This window comes from Ursus americanus, chromosome 9 (genome assembly GCF_024610735.1).
Source record: "Ursus americanus isolate L20-20 chromosome 9, mUrsAme1.1.p, whole genome shotgun sequence".
Classification (NCBI taxonomy): Eukaryota; Metazoa; Chordata; class Mammalia; order Carnivora; family Ursidae; genus Ursus; species Ursus americanus.
Window position 1 is genome coordinate 19,594,001 of NC_142135.1, and position 20,177 is coordinate 19,614,177.

The following is a 20,177-nucleotide window of genomic DNA, read 5'->3' on the forward strand; positions in this document are numbered from 1 at the left end:
TGAAGCCATATGGCATTTATCTTTCTCTGAATGACTTTTTTATTCAGCATAATACTCTCTAGCTCTATCTGTGTTGTTGCAAATGGCTAGATTTCATTACTTTTGGTGGGTGAGTAATGTTTGATTTCATACACACACACACACACACACTATCTTTTTTATCCATTCATCAGTCAATGGACATTTGGGCTCTTTCCATAATTTGGCTATTGTAGGTAATGCTGCTATAAACATTGGGGTGCGTGTATCCCTTTGAATTAGTATTTTTGTATTCTTTGGGTAAATACATAGTAGTGCAATTGCTGGGTCTTGGGGTAGTTCTATTTTTAACTTTCTGAGTAAACTCAATACTGTTTTCTGGAGTGGCTGCACCAGTGTGTATTCCCACCAACAGTGCGTGAGGGTTCCTTTTTCTCTACATCCTCACCAACACCTGTTTCTTGTGTTGTTGATTTTAGCCACTCTGATAGGTATGAGGTGATATCTCATTGTAGTTTTGATTTGCATTTCCCTGATGACCAGTGACATTGAGCATCTTTTCATGTGTCTCTTGTCCATCTGTGTGTCTTCTTTGGAAAAATATCTATTCATGTATTCTTCCCATTTTTAATTGAATTATTTGTTTTTTGGGTGTTGAGTTGTGTAAGTTCTTTATATATTTTGGATACTAGCCCTTTATCAGATATGTCATTTGCAGATATCTTCTCCCATTCCTTAGGTTGCCTTTCAGTTTTGTTGATTGTTTCCTTTGTGGTGCAGAAGCTTTTTATTTTGATGAAGTCCCAATATTTTGTTTTTGCTTTTGTTTTCCTTGCCTCAGGAGACATATCTAGAAAAGTGTGCAACAGGTGATGTCAAAGAGGTTACTGCCTGTGTTCTCCTCGAGGATTTTAATGGTTTCCTGTCTCACACTTAGATCTTTAATCCATTTTGAATTTATTTTTGTGTATGGTGACAGAAAGTGGTCCAGTTTCATTCTTTTGTAAGTTGCTGTCTAGTTTTCCCAGCACCATTTGTTAAAGAGACTGTCTTTTTCCATTGGATACTCTTTCCTGCTTTGTTGAAGATTAATTGACCGTGTAGTTGTGGGTTCATTTCTGGGTTTTCTGCTCTGTTCCATTGATCTGTGTGTCTATTTTTGTGCCAGTACCTACTATTTTAATGACTACAGCTTTGAGTATAACTTGAAGTCCAGAACTGTGATGCCTCCAGCTTTGCTTTTCTTTTTCAAGACACATGGCTGTTCCTACTAGCTTCTTGCCAAGCATGACTCAGGCAGAACTCATGCCTGGGAGTAGTTGGATCTTCATTCCAGTATGCCCTCCCTTAGATAACCCAGCAGTTAGCATGCACTTGGAGACCGCCCAAAATGCTAAAGAAGAATGATGGACCAGGAGGACAGAGGCCTAGATTCTGGGTACCGCTCTGTAGCTGAATTATCTTGTACAAATCATGAACCTCCAGCTGCTTCATTAGTAAAATGAAGATGATATTGATCAGGCTAGTGTATCTCTCGGGGTTGTATCAGGCCGGTCATATGTAGAAAGTCAGTTCTTGAGAGTCATAAAGAGCAGTATTTTAAAAAACTAATACAATCATCCATTTATTCAACAAGTATTTACCAAGTAGATATTATGCATTTGGTATTGTTAGAGGTAGAGATACAATGATGAACAAAACAGAGAAAATCTCTATCCTTATTAAATTATTATTTTATCATGAGATTTAGCTGGCTGATGAATTACAGCATAGTGTCTCAAGGGTTAAGATAAGAGATAACAGGACATTATCAGGCATTGAATCAAATCTCAGAGGAGGTTGACATGGCAATAAATGATATCAAGCACTTGCAAGGGAAAGGAGGAGAAAGGATGAAGGAAAAGGAAAGACCTTGGATAGAGATTATGTGGTAAAATGCAACGGCATATTATGTGGGAGTGAATGGTTTAAAAAAAAGACCAAAAAAGAGAGATTTTCATGTGGCTCTCAAGTCAGCCAGCTAATCTGTGGGAATATGAATCAGGAAGCTGAAGAGGGGAAAGAAATACAAACTCAATGTCTGGATGACCAAATTTTGGAAGACAAAAGAATGAGTCTTGAGAAGTCCATGCCACTTAAAAAGATTTGCCTCACAGTATTTTGCCAAATGTGGTATCTGGAGGAGAACCTTGGCATGTACCCAAAATGCCAGAGACTACTGTAAACAGGGAACTGGGGTATGGAATGAAGACTGTGTCTGGAATCCCATGGAGCAGGAACCCAGCCTGAGAAGACATGGAGAACACTTGGACCCATATCAAGAAATCATGAGGAACATATTTCAAAAGTAGAGGTTTGCAGGCTCATCTCTGGGGTGGCTGGTCTCAAAAGGAAGAGCTTATGTGTCCAGAACCTGAGATTCAAGTACACTTTTATGGCTCAAGCAAAAACTCTTTGCTAAACAGAAATGCAATGGATGGTTTGCCCAAGATGTCACAAAGAGTAGCAGAGTCAGGCAGACCAAGAATCAGTGGTTCTTTGATACTCTGACAAACTGAAAAAGGAAAATCTAAAGTTTGATTCTGGACCATTAAATTTGTGTTTCTTACTGCAAAGATTATTTCAAATCTTTCTTCGATGAAACAATTATGCTTCAGGAAGTCCCGGGTAAATTCTTTGGGTTAATTGGGGAAATTGGTTGGATTTTAGGAAACTGTCAAAACCACTGTATTGTTTTTTCTTCGTGCCATATATGCCCAGTTAACAGTTAAGAAAAAGTCACATAATGATATATTTGTACTTCGGCTATGTGCCCCAAACAGCAGTTGTGCTTAGCTTGGGAGCTACGATGAAGTGCATATTTCTGAAGAGCTATGAAGTGCACATTTCTTTTTTTAAAGATTTTATATAATTATTTGAGAGAGAGAGAGAGAGCAAGCTCGATGCATGCACAAGTGGGGAGAGGGGCAGAGGGAGAGGGAGAAGACGACTCCCTGCTGAGCAGGGGGCCAGATGCAGGGCTCCAGCCCAGGACCCTGAGATCATGACCTGAGCCAGAGGCAGACCATTAACCAAAGGAGCCTCCCAGGTGCCCCTGAAGTGCACATGTCTATGCATTCAGAGCAGAAGAGTGGATAGAGATGGAGAAGCTTAACTGGGGAAATCTTTCAGAAGAAAGTGAATCTTAAGATGTCTCTTTCCCTTTTGTCCCTGTCTCCTTCATTTCTTTTCCACGGGGGGCTGGACTCTGTGAGCATCTGTCATCCACATTTGAGTGTGGAAAGGGGCACTGTTAACAATTATGCCAGGGCGGCAGGCATAAATGAGGCTGGGGTCCACCTGGCTTGGCTTCCTGCATTTTGTAGGGACTGTACTGACGCCACCTCATCCCCATCCGTGGCATTCATCATGGTCTGTGTTCCCATTGCACTCTGCAGGTATCTCTGATATCGTGCCTACCATATTGCACTTGAGTTATTTGTGCCGTGTTGATCTCTCCCATTGAACTGTGAGCTTTTCGAAGGTAATGATGTGGGAAACAAAGGCAAAAGAAAAATTAAATTTCCTTATTACTTATAGCCCATTGACAAGTGCTTGAAACAGGCAGAGTGACATTCCTCTAGGAACTCAGCTGCTTCCAAGTTAATACTTTGCTAAAGGCAAAAGGCAATCTTAGCCTGACCCCCAGGATCCTGTAAGTCCACTTTAACATATAAAAATTCCTTTGGAAACTTCCTTTATCTCTGCTCCCCCAAGATACATGTTGGCCATCATCCCCCAAGCATATGACCCACTGATATACATCTGAAGGGTCTCATGACTCAGGTTTTATTAGGTAAATGACCTTTTCCTAACAACAGTTAGCCCCCTCAAGGTCCTGGAAACCTTGCTTCCAAATTCCTTAGAGATTTATGCTATCCCTAACCGCCTCCCAACTTGAAAGTATATAATTGGGGCCACTCTTCATGATCCCAGGACAGCTCTTTCTTCCTACGGATCCTGCCCCCGTGCTTTAATAAAACCACCTTTTTGCACCAAAGATGTCTCAAGAATTCTTTTTTGGCCTTCGGCTCTGAACCCTAACATCTTTGCTACATCAGTAAGAACTCTCGCATAAATATCTTTCCCCGGTATCTCTCTACTATAGCCCAAGGCCTTGGGGCGCCTGAGTGACACAGTCGTTAAGCGTCTGCCTTCAGCTCAGGGCGTGATCCCAGTGTTCTGGGATCCAGCCCCACATCAGGCTCCTCCGCTATGAGCCTGCTTCTTCCTCTCCCACTCCCCCTGCTAGTGTTCCCTCTCTTGCTGGCTGTCTCTGTCAAATAAATAAATAAAATCTTTAAAAACAAAACAAAACAAAACTATAGCCCAAGGCCTGGCACAAAAAAGGTACTCAGTAAATGTTGGATGAGGGAGAATACGCTCATGAAAAATTTGAAGGGAAATGGGTGACAGGACTGTTGGAGAAGCCATTCCTGGTAGAAGGAAAGGAGTCAGCATGGAGTTGCTCAGGATGATAATGAGCGAGTGTTCTAAACCTTCGCAGAAGTCAATGAGGACTGGAGAGATTTGGTGGAATCTTTAGGTTGCCCAAGGCTATTGTTGGTGGCTGCTTTTAGGAGGGATGTTGCAAGGAGAAACGTGGCTGCTGTTTTGTTGTCTCTTAATAGAATAGATTGGATGCTAGGTTTGCATTTGAATTTGGAGGAATGTGTTTGGTAAGCATTAAAACTTGAATGATAAAAAGAGAATAGCTTCTCAAAGAATTTTGATACTTTTGCTTCCAGCTGAAACCAGAAAATTCAGAGGCAACAAAAGTGAAAACAAGGAAAACGTTAATGGAAATTTTGAACCTAGAAAAGGTTTGGTTTGAGTTTTGAAGGAAAGTCTGACTTGGTTAACTGCCCCCCAAGTACTACTGTTATGATTTGCTGGCTTTTTATTTGTTGATTATATTTCATTTATATAAGGTTATCATATTATGTTCTAATTCTTAGGGTGGGTCCCCAAATTTGGCAGCTTAAACAAGGCTTCTCTATTTACTGCAGTGCTGAAGAAGCCAAATGACCCAGAAGAGGCTTTTGTGATAGCAGTGTGGGTCACTTTGCCTCAAATCAGCAGTTCTACTTGGGAAAGTCTTGCAAAATATTCTACAAGGGTTTTCTCTGTTACTTGCATAGAATGGTAATACTTTAATTAAAGCAACATGTATACATAATTTAATAAGTGATTGCCAGAACTGATTTTTCTCTAATAAAAATAATCATAAAATTTTTTTTGACTATCACTTAGGGAATTGTGAATTGCCTAAACCTCAATCTCTAAATATTTTGGTCTGTAGGACCCCAATTTCCAAGAATCTATGCAAGTTCTGACTTTAGCCTGTCCAAAACGGGCAGCTCAAGCTCCAGACATTTATTGTGGGTGTGGAATGAAGGTTTGCACACTAAACTCACATCTCTTCTTCTTAAAAGAGTAAGGCTTCAGACCTTTTCTTCCCCCGCTTAAGAGGAGAGTTTTCTCTTGGAGGTCCACATTCTCGGGTCTTAACTGAGTTCTTCAGTATCTGATGATGCCCCCTCTTCTGTATTTAAAGGACCCTCTCGAATGCCCACTTATTTTATCTATACATGTTCCTTTAAGTTCTTACCTAAAGAGTTTTCCTCCATGTGACAAAGCTGCTTCCTTTAAATGCTCATTACTACTCACTGTTTATGCTGAATAATGCATTATTTGAGTTGCAGTTTGCAAATAATGATCAAAGAGTGCCTTCCTCTTAATTAAATCATTGGTTAATCTGATGAGCCTTTTCAGGGGTCAAATGAATGAATTCTATGAAAATCAATCCTATCGACTTGCCATTCAACTGAATCATTTCAATATTTATGTGTTTCCTTCCTATACAGATTAAAATTTTTTACAACTAAAGCGTTAAAACTAATACGGCATTTACATTATACTTTCTTATAAACTTTGGCCCATGCTTAGGTGGTCAGATAAACCACAAAGTGTTAGGAAAACTAACTTGATTAAATTAAGAAGAAGGAACTACACTATTAATAAGTAAGCAAGCAAATTTTGGACAACTTGACTCTTCCAATATTTCTTTCACATTTGTTGTAAAGTTTAATGTGTGTTTAACACAGTTTATGTTCTCTTTCCTAGAGAGACATCTCCTCTATGGACGGCCCGCGGTACTTTATCGGACTCGATATGATATCTTATATCACACTGACTTTGAAAGTGGTTATAGTGAAATATTCCTAATGCCACTCTGGACATCATACACTATTTCCAAACAGGTCATTGAAAAAGTTGGGTTTTATATTCTTCATGCGATTGCATTCCTTGCTGTAATGTCGTGATTGCTTGCTTAACAGAAATTTGTCTTAGAAAAGATTTTAATTTTTCTTGATGAAAGAAATCTTACATTGAATCGATTGCAAGATATTTTGAACTAGACTCTATTCAATGTTCTAATAACTTCATGGGAATATGTTAAATTATTCACATAGCAAAGGGGGTTTACTAATGCTTTTTCTCTGCTTGCCATGGCCCAATAGTTCCTGAAGCTACCCAGATTTGGCTGTTTGTTTTAGTAGACTTTATTTTTTGAGGGCAGTTTTAGGTTCACAGCAAAATTGAGTAGGGCCAGAGAGCTCCCATATACCGCCCCCGCCCCACCCCTGCACAGCCTCCCTGACTGTCCACATCCTGTTTTTTAATAAAGATTTTACGCTGGGGTTTCAATTTTGGTGAAGATGAGATAGGTACATTTATATCTGGAATAAGAAAAATGTGTTTGGCAGTTGAGGCATGTTTTTGATTTCTGATTACAAGTGAATACCTCCAGGGCTGCAAACCCAGCTTCCTGTCCGGTTGTCCTGTGTGCGCGTGCGCACGCCCTGGTACACAGCTGTATGTGCAGTCTCTCTTTTTATAGACGATACGTCTAAATTATTTCTTAGTGTTATTTTTTAAGTTGTCTTCCATGGAATCCTATCCATTATTTCAACAGTGCAATTTCTGCTTTTTATATCATTGTTTTCCTTAAGACTTTGATAAAAGTGTTCTGCCACTAAAAAATACAGGACTTGGAAAATTCCTGGCTTACTGTATTTAAAACTGAGGCTTTGTTTTTGGAGTCAGGATATCAGTATGAGCTATAGTAAAAGCTAGAGGGGTTTGGGCTCTGGCTGGTCATCACAGAGCAGCCTGGCTTCCGTATTGCCCCGTTGCGTTAGCATGGTCTTTGTGACAGCATTCCTAACTACCTCTGACTCACATGCAGGCCGAGGTCTCCAGCGTCCCTGAGTACCTGACCAACTGTGTCCGGCCTGATGTCCGTGTGTCTCCGAGTTTCAGTCAAAGCTGTTTGGCCTACAAAAATGATAAACAGATGTCCTATGGATTCCTCTTCCCTCCTTGTAAGTTACAGAATGTCGGGATCTGACCATTCTAGAGGGATGTTATTTTCTGGAATCTGGACTGAAATCCACTAGGATTTCAGTGGTCTTCAGGTTTTCTTCAAGAGACACACTCAAGAAATTGAAGAGGTGAACTTCTGTGGGATCCTTCCCAAAAATAAGTCAGAAGAGAGATCACTTTTCACAAATCCTGTTCTCTAGGAGAATTCTGAAGTACAAGGGAATATACAGTGTGCCCTCTTACATCATTAAATGGGAATCTGAAAGTGAAAAGTGTATCATTAAGACATTAATGTTTTAAGTACTATACAGGTGATTGCTTAAGAATATGGGAAGCTCTTTTATTATTTCTCAGTAGCTTGATGACATTTTTAAAGTCCAAATTATGCTAGTAAAATCAAGGAATTCTTGTACATAATACTTAGTTGACCCAAGACTAGGTAGGAAGAAAAAGCATTGTAAAAATTTTGGGGAGAGAGCTCTTGGTGAAGAAAGGGGGTTGGGTAGGAGGGGAAGGAGGAAATGCTAAATCAAGTAGGGAACGAGTAGAAATGAAGGAGTAGATCCATTCACCATGCACTTCATGCTGTTTGGACCATCTTAGAAGATTGATTTTTCATTGATGTAGATTTTGGTAAGTAATGGACACTATTTGTTTGCCTAATGTTTAGATCTGAGCTCTTCACCGGAAGCTAAATATGATGCATTCCTTGTAACCAATATGGTTCCAATGTACCCTGCTTTCAAACGTAAGTCTGATATTTACCGATGAACTATTCCTTATGAACAGAAATATTTCTAAATTTACCACTTACCTCTTCTACCTCTATATTAATTTTGATAATAATAGTATCTTTCACGTGTTTAGCTTTTATATTTTTTTAAGAACTTTCTTTTTTTAAGATTTTATTTATTTATTTGAGAGAGAGAGAGAGAGCATGTGAGCTCACAAGTCAGGGGGAGGGGCAGAGGGGAGAGGAAGAAGCAGACTCCCTGCTGAGCAGGGAGCCAGATGCAGGCTTAATCCCAGGACCCTGAGATCATAACCTGAGCTAAAGGCATACACCCAAGCGCCCAACTGAGCCACCCAAGTGCCCCAATTTTTGAAGAACTTTCATGTAAATTCTCTACCGTTAATCCAAAATATGAATCTGTGAGGGAGGTTGATAGGTTGTTTGTCCCTTGCTTATAATTGAAAAATGAAAGTTGCAAGAAATGACCCAATTCATAAATGACAGAAACTGTACTAAACCAATTTTGTATTTTGCTTCTAAACTGGCGTTCCTTCTGTTTCAGCGTTCATTGTGTTGGTGTAAGAAGGGTCTTCTTTGTGCTTTGGAGGCCACCTGACATTTAACAATACCTGTATCTATTTATTGAATGTTAAATTAAAAGCCACTAGCCCTTCTCTCCTTTAGGGTAGATGGTGATGATGTATTCTAAATGTTGACCTTGAAACCCGGAAAGAGCTTAAAGGGTTTTCTGAATCAGGAGAGTATTAAATTCAGATGGTCTTAGGGCTTTGCAAATTATTTTAGTTTCTTTGAACACCCATAATTTCTTCGTATATGACATAAATATTTTTGGATAATAGTGATGCTATGAATGGTATAGGCCCAGTGAGCCCTGCCCCCAAAACTGAGTTCTAGTCCCCAGAGTATGACCACTAGTTATGTAATCATAAAAATGTCATTTAACCTCTCATTTATAAAATTATGAGATTTGATTGCATGACTTCTTTGGCTTATATGGATTTATGACTTATCGTCCAATGGCCAGAATAATCCATTTTCTATTTCTGACTACAAAGAACTCAGTCATTTGCCCATCCATCCATCCATCCATCCATCCATCCATCCATCCATCCATCCATGTATTCAAAGATAGAGAAAGCATTCTGGAATAACTTTTACCTCCCTTTACAGTGAAGAGACTTATATGCTTATAGGAAAGGTAGGAAAAGGAAGCATCTTGACCTACTTCCACTTGGCAAAGGAGTGCTGGCTGTGTTACAGGACTCTTGGGGCTGAAATGAAGTCTCAGAATCCGAACACATGATTGTGGAGTGTCATCAACAGTGGCAAGCTTCCCCAGCTTGACATCGGTGAAATGACCAACATGGTTTAGAGGGAAAAAAAAAATGTTTATTTGATGTCCTAGTTAGTAAATGAAGGTTTATTCGAAGGTAGAATCCCTTGCTTATGAGTAAAAATTAAAGTAAGCTTTTAAAAGGAGATTTCCTGGTTTTTTTCTTAGGCCCGATTGAGAAATGTTTCAGATTCCCACATAAATACATTTGTCGTAATATTACATGGAATGCATCTTCATTTAATTTCCACAAATCAAAGTTTCCTGGATTTCTTTATTCTGTACTAACGCTTTTTTGACCAAGCAGTAATAAAGGAGACACACGGTACCACCCCGAGGCTGGCATGGCAAGAGGACTTTCACAGAGGGCCCGCTGTTCTTCCCTAGGGGAATGGTGTTTTCACATGCCACATGTCTGTGGGTTTGGCCTTTTGACTGTTCTCATTGTTATTTCTTTCCCTCTCTGCCTTTCCAATTTATATGCTTCACATTTAAACTTCTCTCCCACTGTCCTTCTTTCTCTCCTACAAATATCTGTGGCATTTTGGCTCTGGTAGGCTGCTCTGTCTTTCTCGTTCAGAATAGAGTATCAGAAGGTATAAAGAACAGTAGAAGCACCGTGAGAAAAACAGCCAAGTGCTTTTTAATAAGGGGAGATAAGAAGTGATAACAGCCTGAACCTCACAACCCCATGTAGAGTAGAGTGTAGTTAAGTTAAACCTTAATGGGCTGTGGCGAAGTAAGAGTTTCTCACTGGGACCTGGGAAGTAGTCTTCTGCGGTAGTTCCTTGTGCAGAAGATAGTAGCTGAGACAGGATGGATGCCGTGAAGACGGTGAGAGGTGGTCAGATTTGGCTGGTGGGAGAGGATGAGGGAGGTAACCCTGGCAGGGCTTGTTCACGTGAATATGAAAGAAGGAGCCACATCAGGAATGACTCCTAGGATTTGGACCTGAACATGTGAGTGAGTGAGTGCCATTAACCGACAGAGAAGCTGGGAGTTAGAGCAGGGTTGGGAACGAAGACCAAGGATTCTCTTGGGATAATTTTTTGCTAGCCATGATTTTTAGGTATTCAAGAGGACCATGAAATGCCTGGTTGGAAAACATGTCTGGAGCTCCTTGGTAGGGTCAGGGCTAGAGACACAAACTTGGAAATAAGCATGTCTATGAAATCATGAAGGAAGAAAAGGTAGACTAAGACCTTTCTTCAGTTTCTCACAAACACTGTACTTCCTCCTGTGCACACATGGCTCCCCTTGCCTGTTGTGTTTCCGTCCCTTTGCCTAGAAAACACCCACTTATCCTTCAGATCTCAGCTCAGGAGCCATGTCAGTGAGGAACCCTTCCCTGACTTATTGGACTAGGTGAGCTAAACTCCCCCACCAGTGTCTCCGAACTTTTTCTTTGCTGGTTCATAAACGACACACACACAGCTTGTACTTCAGGGCGAATTCTTTTCAAGAATTGCAACAGCTCTACTGTCTCTTGGCTTGGGACATTTGGCTCATAGAATGCATCCTAATGAGAATTTGACCACTGCAAGGAGTTTTTGTTCATGAAGAATGAATTTTTCCCCCCCACAGGAATCTGGAATTATTTCCAAAGGGTATTGGTGAAGAAATATGCTTCAGAAAGAAATGGAGTTAATGTGATAAGTGGACCAATTTTTGACTATGACTATGATGGCTTGCATGACACACAGGACAAAATCAAACAGTAAGTTTGTCATTTCTACTCAGTGTGTGCTTTTAAATTCTCAGAGCTCACTCAGGGCTCTTTTTCAAATATTTACGCGCTCGAGAAGAGCTGATACCCCTGAAATCTTTCGCTCTTTGAATCTCCTTGTGATTTCTTCAGTGCTTTTGGACCTTTGATTAAACGTGGTAATGGTGGTTGGAATGGAATGGAGTTTTGTGGTAAATAAATGCACTTTTTCATTCCATGAGAGAAATGTACCAAAAAAATTTTTTTTTTAATTTGTCATTTATTCTTTAACAGCTCTTCAGTGGAAAGACGATAATTTTCCCTCATCTCCATTTTTTTTAGGGGGGGTACTTTTGGAATCACTTAGATTTTCTGGGTCAGTATATCTTTTTTTTTTTTTTAAGACTTTATTTGAGAAAGAGAAAGCAAGAGACAGAGCACAAACAGAGGGGGAGGGGTGAAGGGAGAGGGAGAACCAGGCTCCGCACTAAGCAGGGAGCCCGACACAGGGTTTGATCCCAGGACCCTGAGATCATGACCTGAGCTAAACGCAGATGCTTAACCAACTGAGCCACTCAGGTGCCCGGGGGTCAGTATATCTTAATAGGAAATTCCATATAGACTTGGTCAAATCTAGTTGTTTCTATCCTTCTTCGTGATACTGTTGCAGAGATAAAAAGGATAAGGCATACTTGCTCAGAAGGAACCTAAAGTTTGGTGGGGAAAGCAAGAAGATACAAATACAACAAATTCGTAAGAAGTCATTTTTTTTTTTTAAGATTTATTTATTTATTAGAGAGAAAGAGCACATGAAGGGGGGAGCAGAGGGAGAGAGAAAATCCTGAAGCAGGCTCCCCACTGATCAGGGAGCCCACCATGGGGCTTGATCTCAGGACCCTGAGGTCATGACCTGAGCTGAAATCAAAAGTCGATTGCTTAACCAACAGAGCCAGCTGCTCATTAGAAGTCATTTAATTTTATACGTGCATGAAACAGAGAGTGGAACAAAATATGAGAAGGTTTAATTGTGCTTTATAGATAATTAGTAATAAAAAGCTATCTTTTTCATATATATAATTAATAAAATAGGGGTTATCTTACTCCTTTTTTGTCATCCATAAGAGACATTTCATCTTAATTGTACATTTATTTTATTGCTGATCATTATTATATTTTTTAGCCACAATTAAGTTATCATTTCATTTGTATATTTTGAAAATGATTAAAATTAAGATAATAGAAAACCAGGTAAGGAATTATGAGTTTCTGTACTTCAATTTACTGGAAAAGATTTTTTTTTTTTAATTTCTAAGTTCGTCACTAACTCATCAGCCCTTAGTATTTCCTTGAGTAAATGCCTCCGTACCAAGTCCCCATCTCATTGTGGTTTGAAAGGGCTTATTATTCCCCTAGCTCCAGGTCTCTCCCTCAGGTCCACTTCACACAATTCTGTGCAAGCTATCTTCCTGAAACGTGGCATCTCATGATGACTCTTCCTCGCACAGAAACTTTCGATGAGGTCTTACTCCCTAAACAATAATGCCCAAGTCCCACAACTTGGCCCTCAGAAGCCGCCAAATTATGGCTTTTTTAAAAAAAAAAAAAAGATTTTATTTATTTATTTGAGAGAGAGAGAGGGAGAGAGAGAAAGCGTAAGCGGGGAGGAGAGGCAGGGCAGGGAGCTCCAGATGGGGCTCGATCCCACGACACTGGGATCATGACCTGAGCCGAAGGCAGACGCTTAATGGACTGAGCCCCCGCCAGGCGCTCCAAATTATGGATTTTTATTGACTCTTCGAGCCTTACTTTCTGCTATCTTGATCGCTTCATCATGTCCCGCCTCTAAGTCTTGGTTCAAGCTGTGCTCATTACCTGGAATATCATTTTCACTCCGTCAGGTCAAGAGAAAGAGGCGATTTCAGGCAGAAAAGCATTATGTTCAAAATACAGAAGTAGGCTAGTGCTTAGACGTGGAAAATGATTCAGTTGAATGGGAATTAATTTTAGTGACTTGGGTGATACTCATCGGTCACCATTTGCAAAAGAAAGCTGCTACCTCAGCGGTCATTCTACTTTTCCCTCCCGCTGCAGGTACGTGGAGGGCAGTTCTGTTCCCGTGCCCACCCACTACTACAGCATCGTCACCAGCTGCCTGGATTTCACCCAGCCCGCCGACAAGTGTGACGGCCCCCTCTCCGTCTCCTCCTTTATCCTGCCTCACAGACCGGACAATGAGGAGAGCTGCAACGTGAGTTCAAGGACAGAGTCCTTTAACACGAGTCATCTTTGTTTTGCAATTTAAATTCCCACTGGTAAACTCTTACATTTGGACTATACGGTGTAGCCAAGTGGAAAGAAGAAAAGACCCAAAAAACTTTGCTTATCACCTGGGAACTTTGTGTTTGAATGGCTTTTTAATTTTCAGTGTAAGGGTGTGGGGAGGAGGAGCATGTGTGTGTGTGTGTGTGTGTGTGTGTGTGTGTGTGTATGTGTGTGTGTGTGTGTATTTATTTATTGTAGTTCTCATTATGTGTTCGATTTTGTCAAATGATCAAAGTGCCCAAATGTTTTTGGTTTTGCAAGAGATATACTTGGTAAAGGAAAAAAGGAGCAACATTGTGATAATTGTTGAAACTAGGTAAGAATTCACAGGAGTTCTTTATATTAGGCTCGACTTTTGTGGATGTTTGAAAATGTCTATAATAAAAACGTTTTTTAAAGATACACACACACAGGCATACATACTTTATAAATCATAGTTTTCACCTGCTACAAGTTATGAGGGCAGTTGTGACAGGTCACCCCATTCTCAAATAGCACAGATGACTTGTCCGTGGAGCAGGAAGGCGTCACGAGAAAGCCCTGGGCGGGGGTGGGAGCCAGGCACTGGGCTCCTGGCCCTGTACGCATTTTGCCTACACAGATCACATCACTTCCCCAGATCTCTTCAATGTGAAAGAAAAGCTGTGCTCCAAGATTGGTTTTGGAAGTAATAGTCCCCATGGTTTTGCTTTATAGAATAGAAGGGGCAGGGATGTATATAGTCTACCAAAGAGGGTTTTACTCACAAGTCCTACCCAGTTCCTAAATTGTGTAAGGCACTCTGGGAGAAAGAGCAGTCTGTTAAACATACTTCCTACTCTAGGGATCTGCCGTGGGCTCCAGCGAATCCAGCAGGTGCAGAAACTGCTACAAAAGGCAAAGAGCCATAAGAATGAACACTGGGTGTTATACTCAACTAATGATTCATTGAATGCTACGTCAAAAACTAATGATGTACTATACGTTGGCTTACTTGAATTAAAAAAAATCGCTTCGCTGGAGATTATTGGCTTCATGGGCAAGGTAGCTATTGGACTGTGGCTTCAGCCGTGGGTGAATACAGGAAAGTAATATGGGGGAAAAATGGAAATTTGAAATATGGCCACGAAAGCTAATGAAGCTTGACCAGAATGTTGGGAATGAGGGTAACAGTGGGACATAAGGTTTAAAAGATTCAAAATAAAAGTCATAGTAATAGTAGCCATAGTGGCAGAGGTAATAATTGCCACTATTTTCTGAGTCCGTGTTGCCTGCCCAGAACCGTGCAGGTCCTGCATACAGATTATTTCTAACCATCGCTTTACTCTACCTGGCAGTCACGTATGTCCTTTCCCCTACTCCTGTTTCATTAACTGTTTTGAAAACTATAGGTAATAAAGGAAAAGTATGATACATTGTTACCCAGTTAGTTAGTAGGAGAGCAGAACTTTAGATTCAAGGCTTCTGACTTCAAAAGCCCATCCTCTTTAAAGTTTATCAGATTTCCGTAGCAGAACCTTGGGACCTTAGAAACTTTTCCAATTGCACAGGCATTAGGTAGCCATGGAAAATGCTGACTCATAAGAGCAGCATTTGGGGCTCTGCTTTAGGGAGATAAATTTAAGCTGGAAGGGGTCAAGCATGGCGCTCAAAGTGCTTTGGCAAGATTCACAGGATTGAGGTCACAGAACCGGAAATGAGGTGATAGTCTTGGAAATTTAAAAAAAGAGAGTAGGAGGCAGCAGTATTATACTGAAGGATCAATAAGATCTTGTCAATAATTTGATGGGAGGTGGAGAAGCAGGGGAACTGCAAGTGAAAGGCAGGCTGTCGTCAATTTATTGGCTTGTCCTTCTCCATTTTGATTATTCACAACCATGAGAGTAGCCAGTGGTGTAGCCGGGAGACGTAATGCCTCTGTAAAGCATGATATACTTTTTTTTGGACTTCAATTTTACTAAAGACTTATGGGGAGGTGAAAATTTTTGCAAAAATCTTAACCCATATGTTATGGAGTGAAATTCTAAATTGCCACGCATTTTTAAGACAGAAGACTACAAAGACATTCCAGACTGGTAGTAGGCCACTTAAGGTGCACCTAGATTCCTGGGGAGTATATGTTCAAGTTTCTCTGTCATTAGGGGAATTTGGTGCTGGGACAGTCAGTTCAAAGGCATTCTTCAGTCATCCCAGATTGTAGAACTGACAAAGGAAATCCACAGACGTCCTCACAGGTCTTCCTCCCCTCCCTGGCTCCTGACTCTGCTTAGAACTTAGAGGTATTTCTTGTAGGGTTCATGGTGAGCATGTGTCTTCTTCTGCCTACACAGACACCTGTCCTTGCTTTGAAGGTCACCTTATAACTACTGGGGCTTGAATTCACAAACTTAGGAGAAAGTCAGGAGGAAAAGACCGTTGAAAAGTAAATGTCCGTAGCAAGAAAGACAATAAGCAGGTTGTTGGGTGGGCTTTTTTGTTTGCATTCATCTTCTAAATTATTTATTTTTGAAGTGTTTCCTTCCCTTCCCTTGGTGAGCGTGAACTTGTATTTGCATGTTATTAGTTTTGCGTTTCACACCAGAGTCTCCCCCAGCAAAGACTTTGTGGATTGCCAGCTCGCGTCAGGCAGAAGATATTTTCGTCCCGTGTTGCATGGCCAGTATTTCCTAATGACTAGTGGCAGGCGAGATTCTCGCATGTGAGAACCAGAAGAAAATGTCCTTCAAATGAAATTGGCAAATTACTTCCCAAGGAAAGAAATAGCAAAAGACAATTTTTTTTCTTTGAATTCTTATAATCCCAGCTGGCCACTATTTAAAATTTAACCCCTTTGTCTATAAGTTCAAATGACTGCATTGACAAAAGAAAAATTAGACCCCTAAAAGATCAAAGAGTTGAATATGAAAATTCTCCCAAAATATAGCTTTGTGCTTACTCTGAGGGGGTCCCGATCCATTTGGAGACCTCCTACTTCGTTAATTATATGGTCACAGTGAGGATTGGTCAGCACCGTTGTGGGCAAAGTTATATTTAGGTCTGTCTCTTCCTGTGAATCGCGGAGAACTTGGTTAGCTTGGGTTAGGAGGGTGGGGCATGGAGGGTTAAAATCCTTACTTCCCCAGCCGGCAAAGCAATTTCTTCCTATTTCTTCATTTTGCCCGGGATGGCCAGGCATCAGTTTCCTGAGCCAACACCCTCGTGGTACATATTTAGCACCGGCAGAAGCTGCTGTAGCTCCCTGTCCAGGTCTGTGTGGGTTGGAGCTTTCCGAGAAAACCCTCTGCAGGTTCTCAGGCTTTGGTGGGGAGTTCATTGAGACCACGAGCGGTGAAGGAGCTGGGCGAGGGCATTTCTGAACATACTCAGCCCTCAGACACACAGCCACCCTTCAACTTGTAGAATGGCTCTTGGGAGCCATGCCAATTCTGGGGGCGTTTGGGAATGAAATTATTTGCAAAGGCCCTCCTGCCTCAGGTCTGCTGATGAAGGTAGGCATTTCCCCCAGAATTCTCAGGGCTCTCAGATCTCATTCTTTCTCTCGACTTCCTACAAAAGTGAAAAAAGATATTTTTAAAATGTAAAGGACTACTCCTCTTGAATTATTTTTAGTTTCATACTTAGATACACATAAGACATCTGGATGTCTTTCATTGGAATTTGTGCCAATGAGGCCATCGTGGCAAGTAGCTAAGACAGAAAGAAATTTCCTTTCTTTTTTCCATGACTTTGTTTCATTATCTTTTGTCCCCCCTTTTTCTCTTCTCTTTTTCTTTCTACTGTCTGGGGAGCTGCTGAAGTAAGCATTATTTTCCTTGTGAACCAATGGAGAAAGCCTAGAGAGGTTAAGTAGCTTGGCCAAGGTCTCCTATCCAGAAAGTCATAAAGCCGCAATCCCAGCCCCTTGGGCTCCAAAACGCCAGTGTAGCTACTGAGCTGCTTTCAGTTGAACTCATTATTCAAATTTCAATTCATTACAATTTGATAGACGATGTACTTGATATTGCGGGTTCTTCCAAAAGGCTGGGAACACATGCATGACATTTTATGCGTTGGGCATGAGCTCTTCACTTTCCTTAGGAGCCAGAAGAACATTCCAAATGACTTGTGCTCTGTGCTCCCCTGTGCAGTTTGACAACAGCGGGTAAAGAAACACATTGCTGAGTTCTCCAGGGCCTTTGGTTTTTGTAGTTTTGATTTATGCTCTGAAAACCTATTGAGTCAAATGCCCTTTCACACCACATGTCTCATTTATTTGGTACAGCTAATTGCTGTTGAAAACGTTTACAGCCGAGGGCAGGTATTCGTGGCACGTTCCCAACAGGAATGTGGTAGAGCGGCCGGGGAGGCCAGGAAGGAATCAGACACACTGGCTCTGGGTGCAGGGGTATGGAGGGCTGGCTCATTTGCGGACTTGAAGCAAACTGACCGTTTGGAGAACCTCCTCTGGAAAAGTCTGGCTCTGATTGTATCCTGTTTCCACTGCAGAGCTCAGAGGACGAGTCACAGTGGGTGGAAGAACTCATAAAGATGCACACAGCTCGCGTGCGGGACATCGAACAGCTCACCAGTCTGGATTTCTTCCGGAAGACGAGCCGCAGCTATCCAGAAATTTTGACACTAAAGACATACCTGCATACATATGAGAGTGAGATCTAACTCCCTCATCGTCTGCAGCGCAGTCTTATCAACTGGTGTATATTTTTATATTGTTTTTGTATTTATTAATTTGAAACCTGGACATTAAAAAAAATGTTAGTATTTTAATCCTGTACCAAATCTGACATAGTACTCCTGAATGACTCCACTGTTTGCCTCTAATGCTTGATTTAGGTAGTCTTGTGTTTTGAGTAGAGCTTGTAATAAATACTGCAGCTTGCATTTTTAGTGGACGCTTCTAAATGGTGCTGCAAATTTGGTATTTGCATTGAGGAAATATTAATTTTCCAATGCACAGTTGCCACATTTAGTCCTGTACTGTATCGAAATGCTGATTTTGTAAAGTTGCACCCATTTACTGTTAATTATGACGGACATATTTAAGCCTTATAGACCAATCCTAAGTATAATAAATCACACATTCAGTTTTCTTCTGGTTTATTTGGCCTTCGTTTCACTTACAAATGTATTTGCTTCTGGTATATTCATGCATGAAAGGTACGCTTTTTTTTTTTTTTTTTTTTTTTTGTATTGAGCCCTCTTCCTCGCTGAATAGAATGCATATAGTCAAAGGAACATCCATGATATTCAACCACAGTGGCCTGGATGAAATAGTTTAGGTACACATCTCTGGGAAATCGGGAGGGCAGAGGACGAGAGGAACAAGACCTCCTGAATACCCTCTCTCACCAATCTCTTTTAGAAATATTTTGACTTTATGGGGCGCCTGGGTGGCACAGCGGTTAAGCGTCTGCCTTCGGCTCAGGGCGTGATCCTGGCGTTATGGGATCGAGCCCCACATCAGGCTCCTCCGCTATGAGCCTGCTTCTTCCTCTCCCACTCCCCCTGCTTGTGTTCCCTCTCTCGCTGGCTGTCTCTATCTCTGTCGAATAAATAAATAAAATCTTAAAAAAAAAAATATTTGACTTTTGGAGGAGTAGGTTCTTTTGATAAGTTGGTTCAAAGCCCTAAGTATTAAACTCAACTGAGACTGTCTTAAGCATATATTCCGTATAAGGTCAACCTAAGAACTATGGAGGGTAGAAAGAGAAATAAGACAGTGGGATGGGGTTTAGCTGCAAAAGTGTAATTAACCCATTCAGGTAGAAAATAATAAATGCCAAGTGAAAAGTGTTAGTAATAATACAGTATGACAGGGGTCTGAATGGTAGGTGGGTGATGGTAGATGGACACAATTTTAAGTAATGAAGCACAGAATGAGAAAGTCATTCAGAGATTTTCAGCTCTTCTGATTGTGTCTTAGAAAAAGGATCACATTAGTGTCCTCGTATCTCTAATAGTTGCTAATCCCCCTTTAAAAAAAAAAAAAAAGGCCAGCATATTGCTTTGTTTTCATTACGTTAATTTTTACAGTTGCCTCTTTTATGGCCAGTGAAATGGGTGTTTAATTTCTATAAAGTTCCCTTTAAAAATAAATTTGTTTAAGAAAGAAGACACTGTGTCAAATAAAAAACACATTACAACAGAAGTAGGAGAGATTTTCCTGGGATGTGGGAAACATCACAAAGGCGGTAAGAGAAAAAAGTGATGATTGGAAACCAGCTGTTGGAATCCCTGGGAAGAAGTGAACACGACTCTAAAGACTGTTGGATTTACTGAGCACCCACTATGTTCCAGGCACGTCTCTGGCCCTTCATATGCCTTGTGTCTAAACACTGAAAAATGAGGAGCTCAGGGAAGATTTTATGGAAAAGAGAAAAATGAGGATGGCAATGGGGAAGAATGTGTGCATTGGGCCTTGTAGTTTGGGCTAGTATGAAACTATGGTAGAAATGAACTGGAATATGACTCATTTTTCATTTTTTAAAAAAGATTTTATTTATTTATTTATTTGACAGAGACAGCCAGCCAGTGAGAGAGGGAACACAAGCAGGGGGAGTGGGAGAGGAAGATGTAGGCTCCCAGCAGAGCAGGGGCTCGAGGTGGGGCTCGATCCTAGGACCCTGGGATCACGCCCTGGGCTGAAGGTAGACGCTTAACAACTGAGCCACCCAGGTGCC

The 20,177-nt window shown here is 40.9% G+C and overlaps 1 protein-coding gene across 1 annotated transcript in view; it reads left to right on the top strand.

Moving 5' to 3' along the window:
- ENPP2 (ectonucleotide pyrophosphatase/phosphodiesterase 2) overlaps positions 1-18,586 on the top strand; it is a 107,292-nt gene extending 88,706 nt beyond the window's left edge. The window contains 7 exon segments of the mRNA XM_045805743.2: positions 4,767-4,841; positions 6,145-6,281; positions 7,271-7,406; positions 8,078-8,155; positions 11,079-11,211; positions 13,291-13,447; positions 17,986-18,586. Coding sequence (XP_045661699.2) covers positions 4,767-4,841; positions 6,145-6,281; positions 7,271-7,406; positions 8,078-8,155; positions 11,079-11,211; positions 13,291-13,447; positions 17,986-18,156 — 887 coding nt within the window. The 3' untranslated portion in view covers positions 18,157-18,586.
- Positions 18,587-20,177: the final 1,591 nt, after the last annotated feature.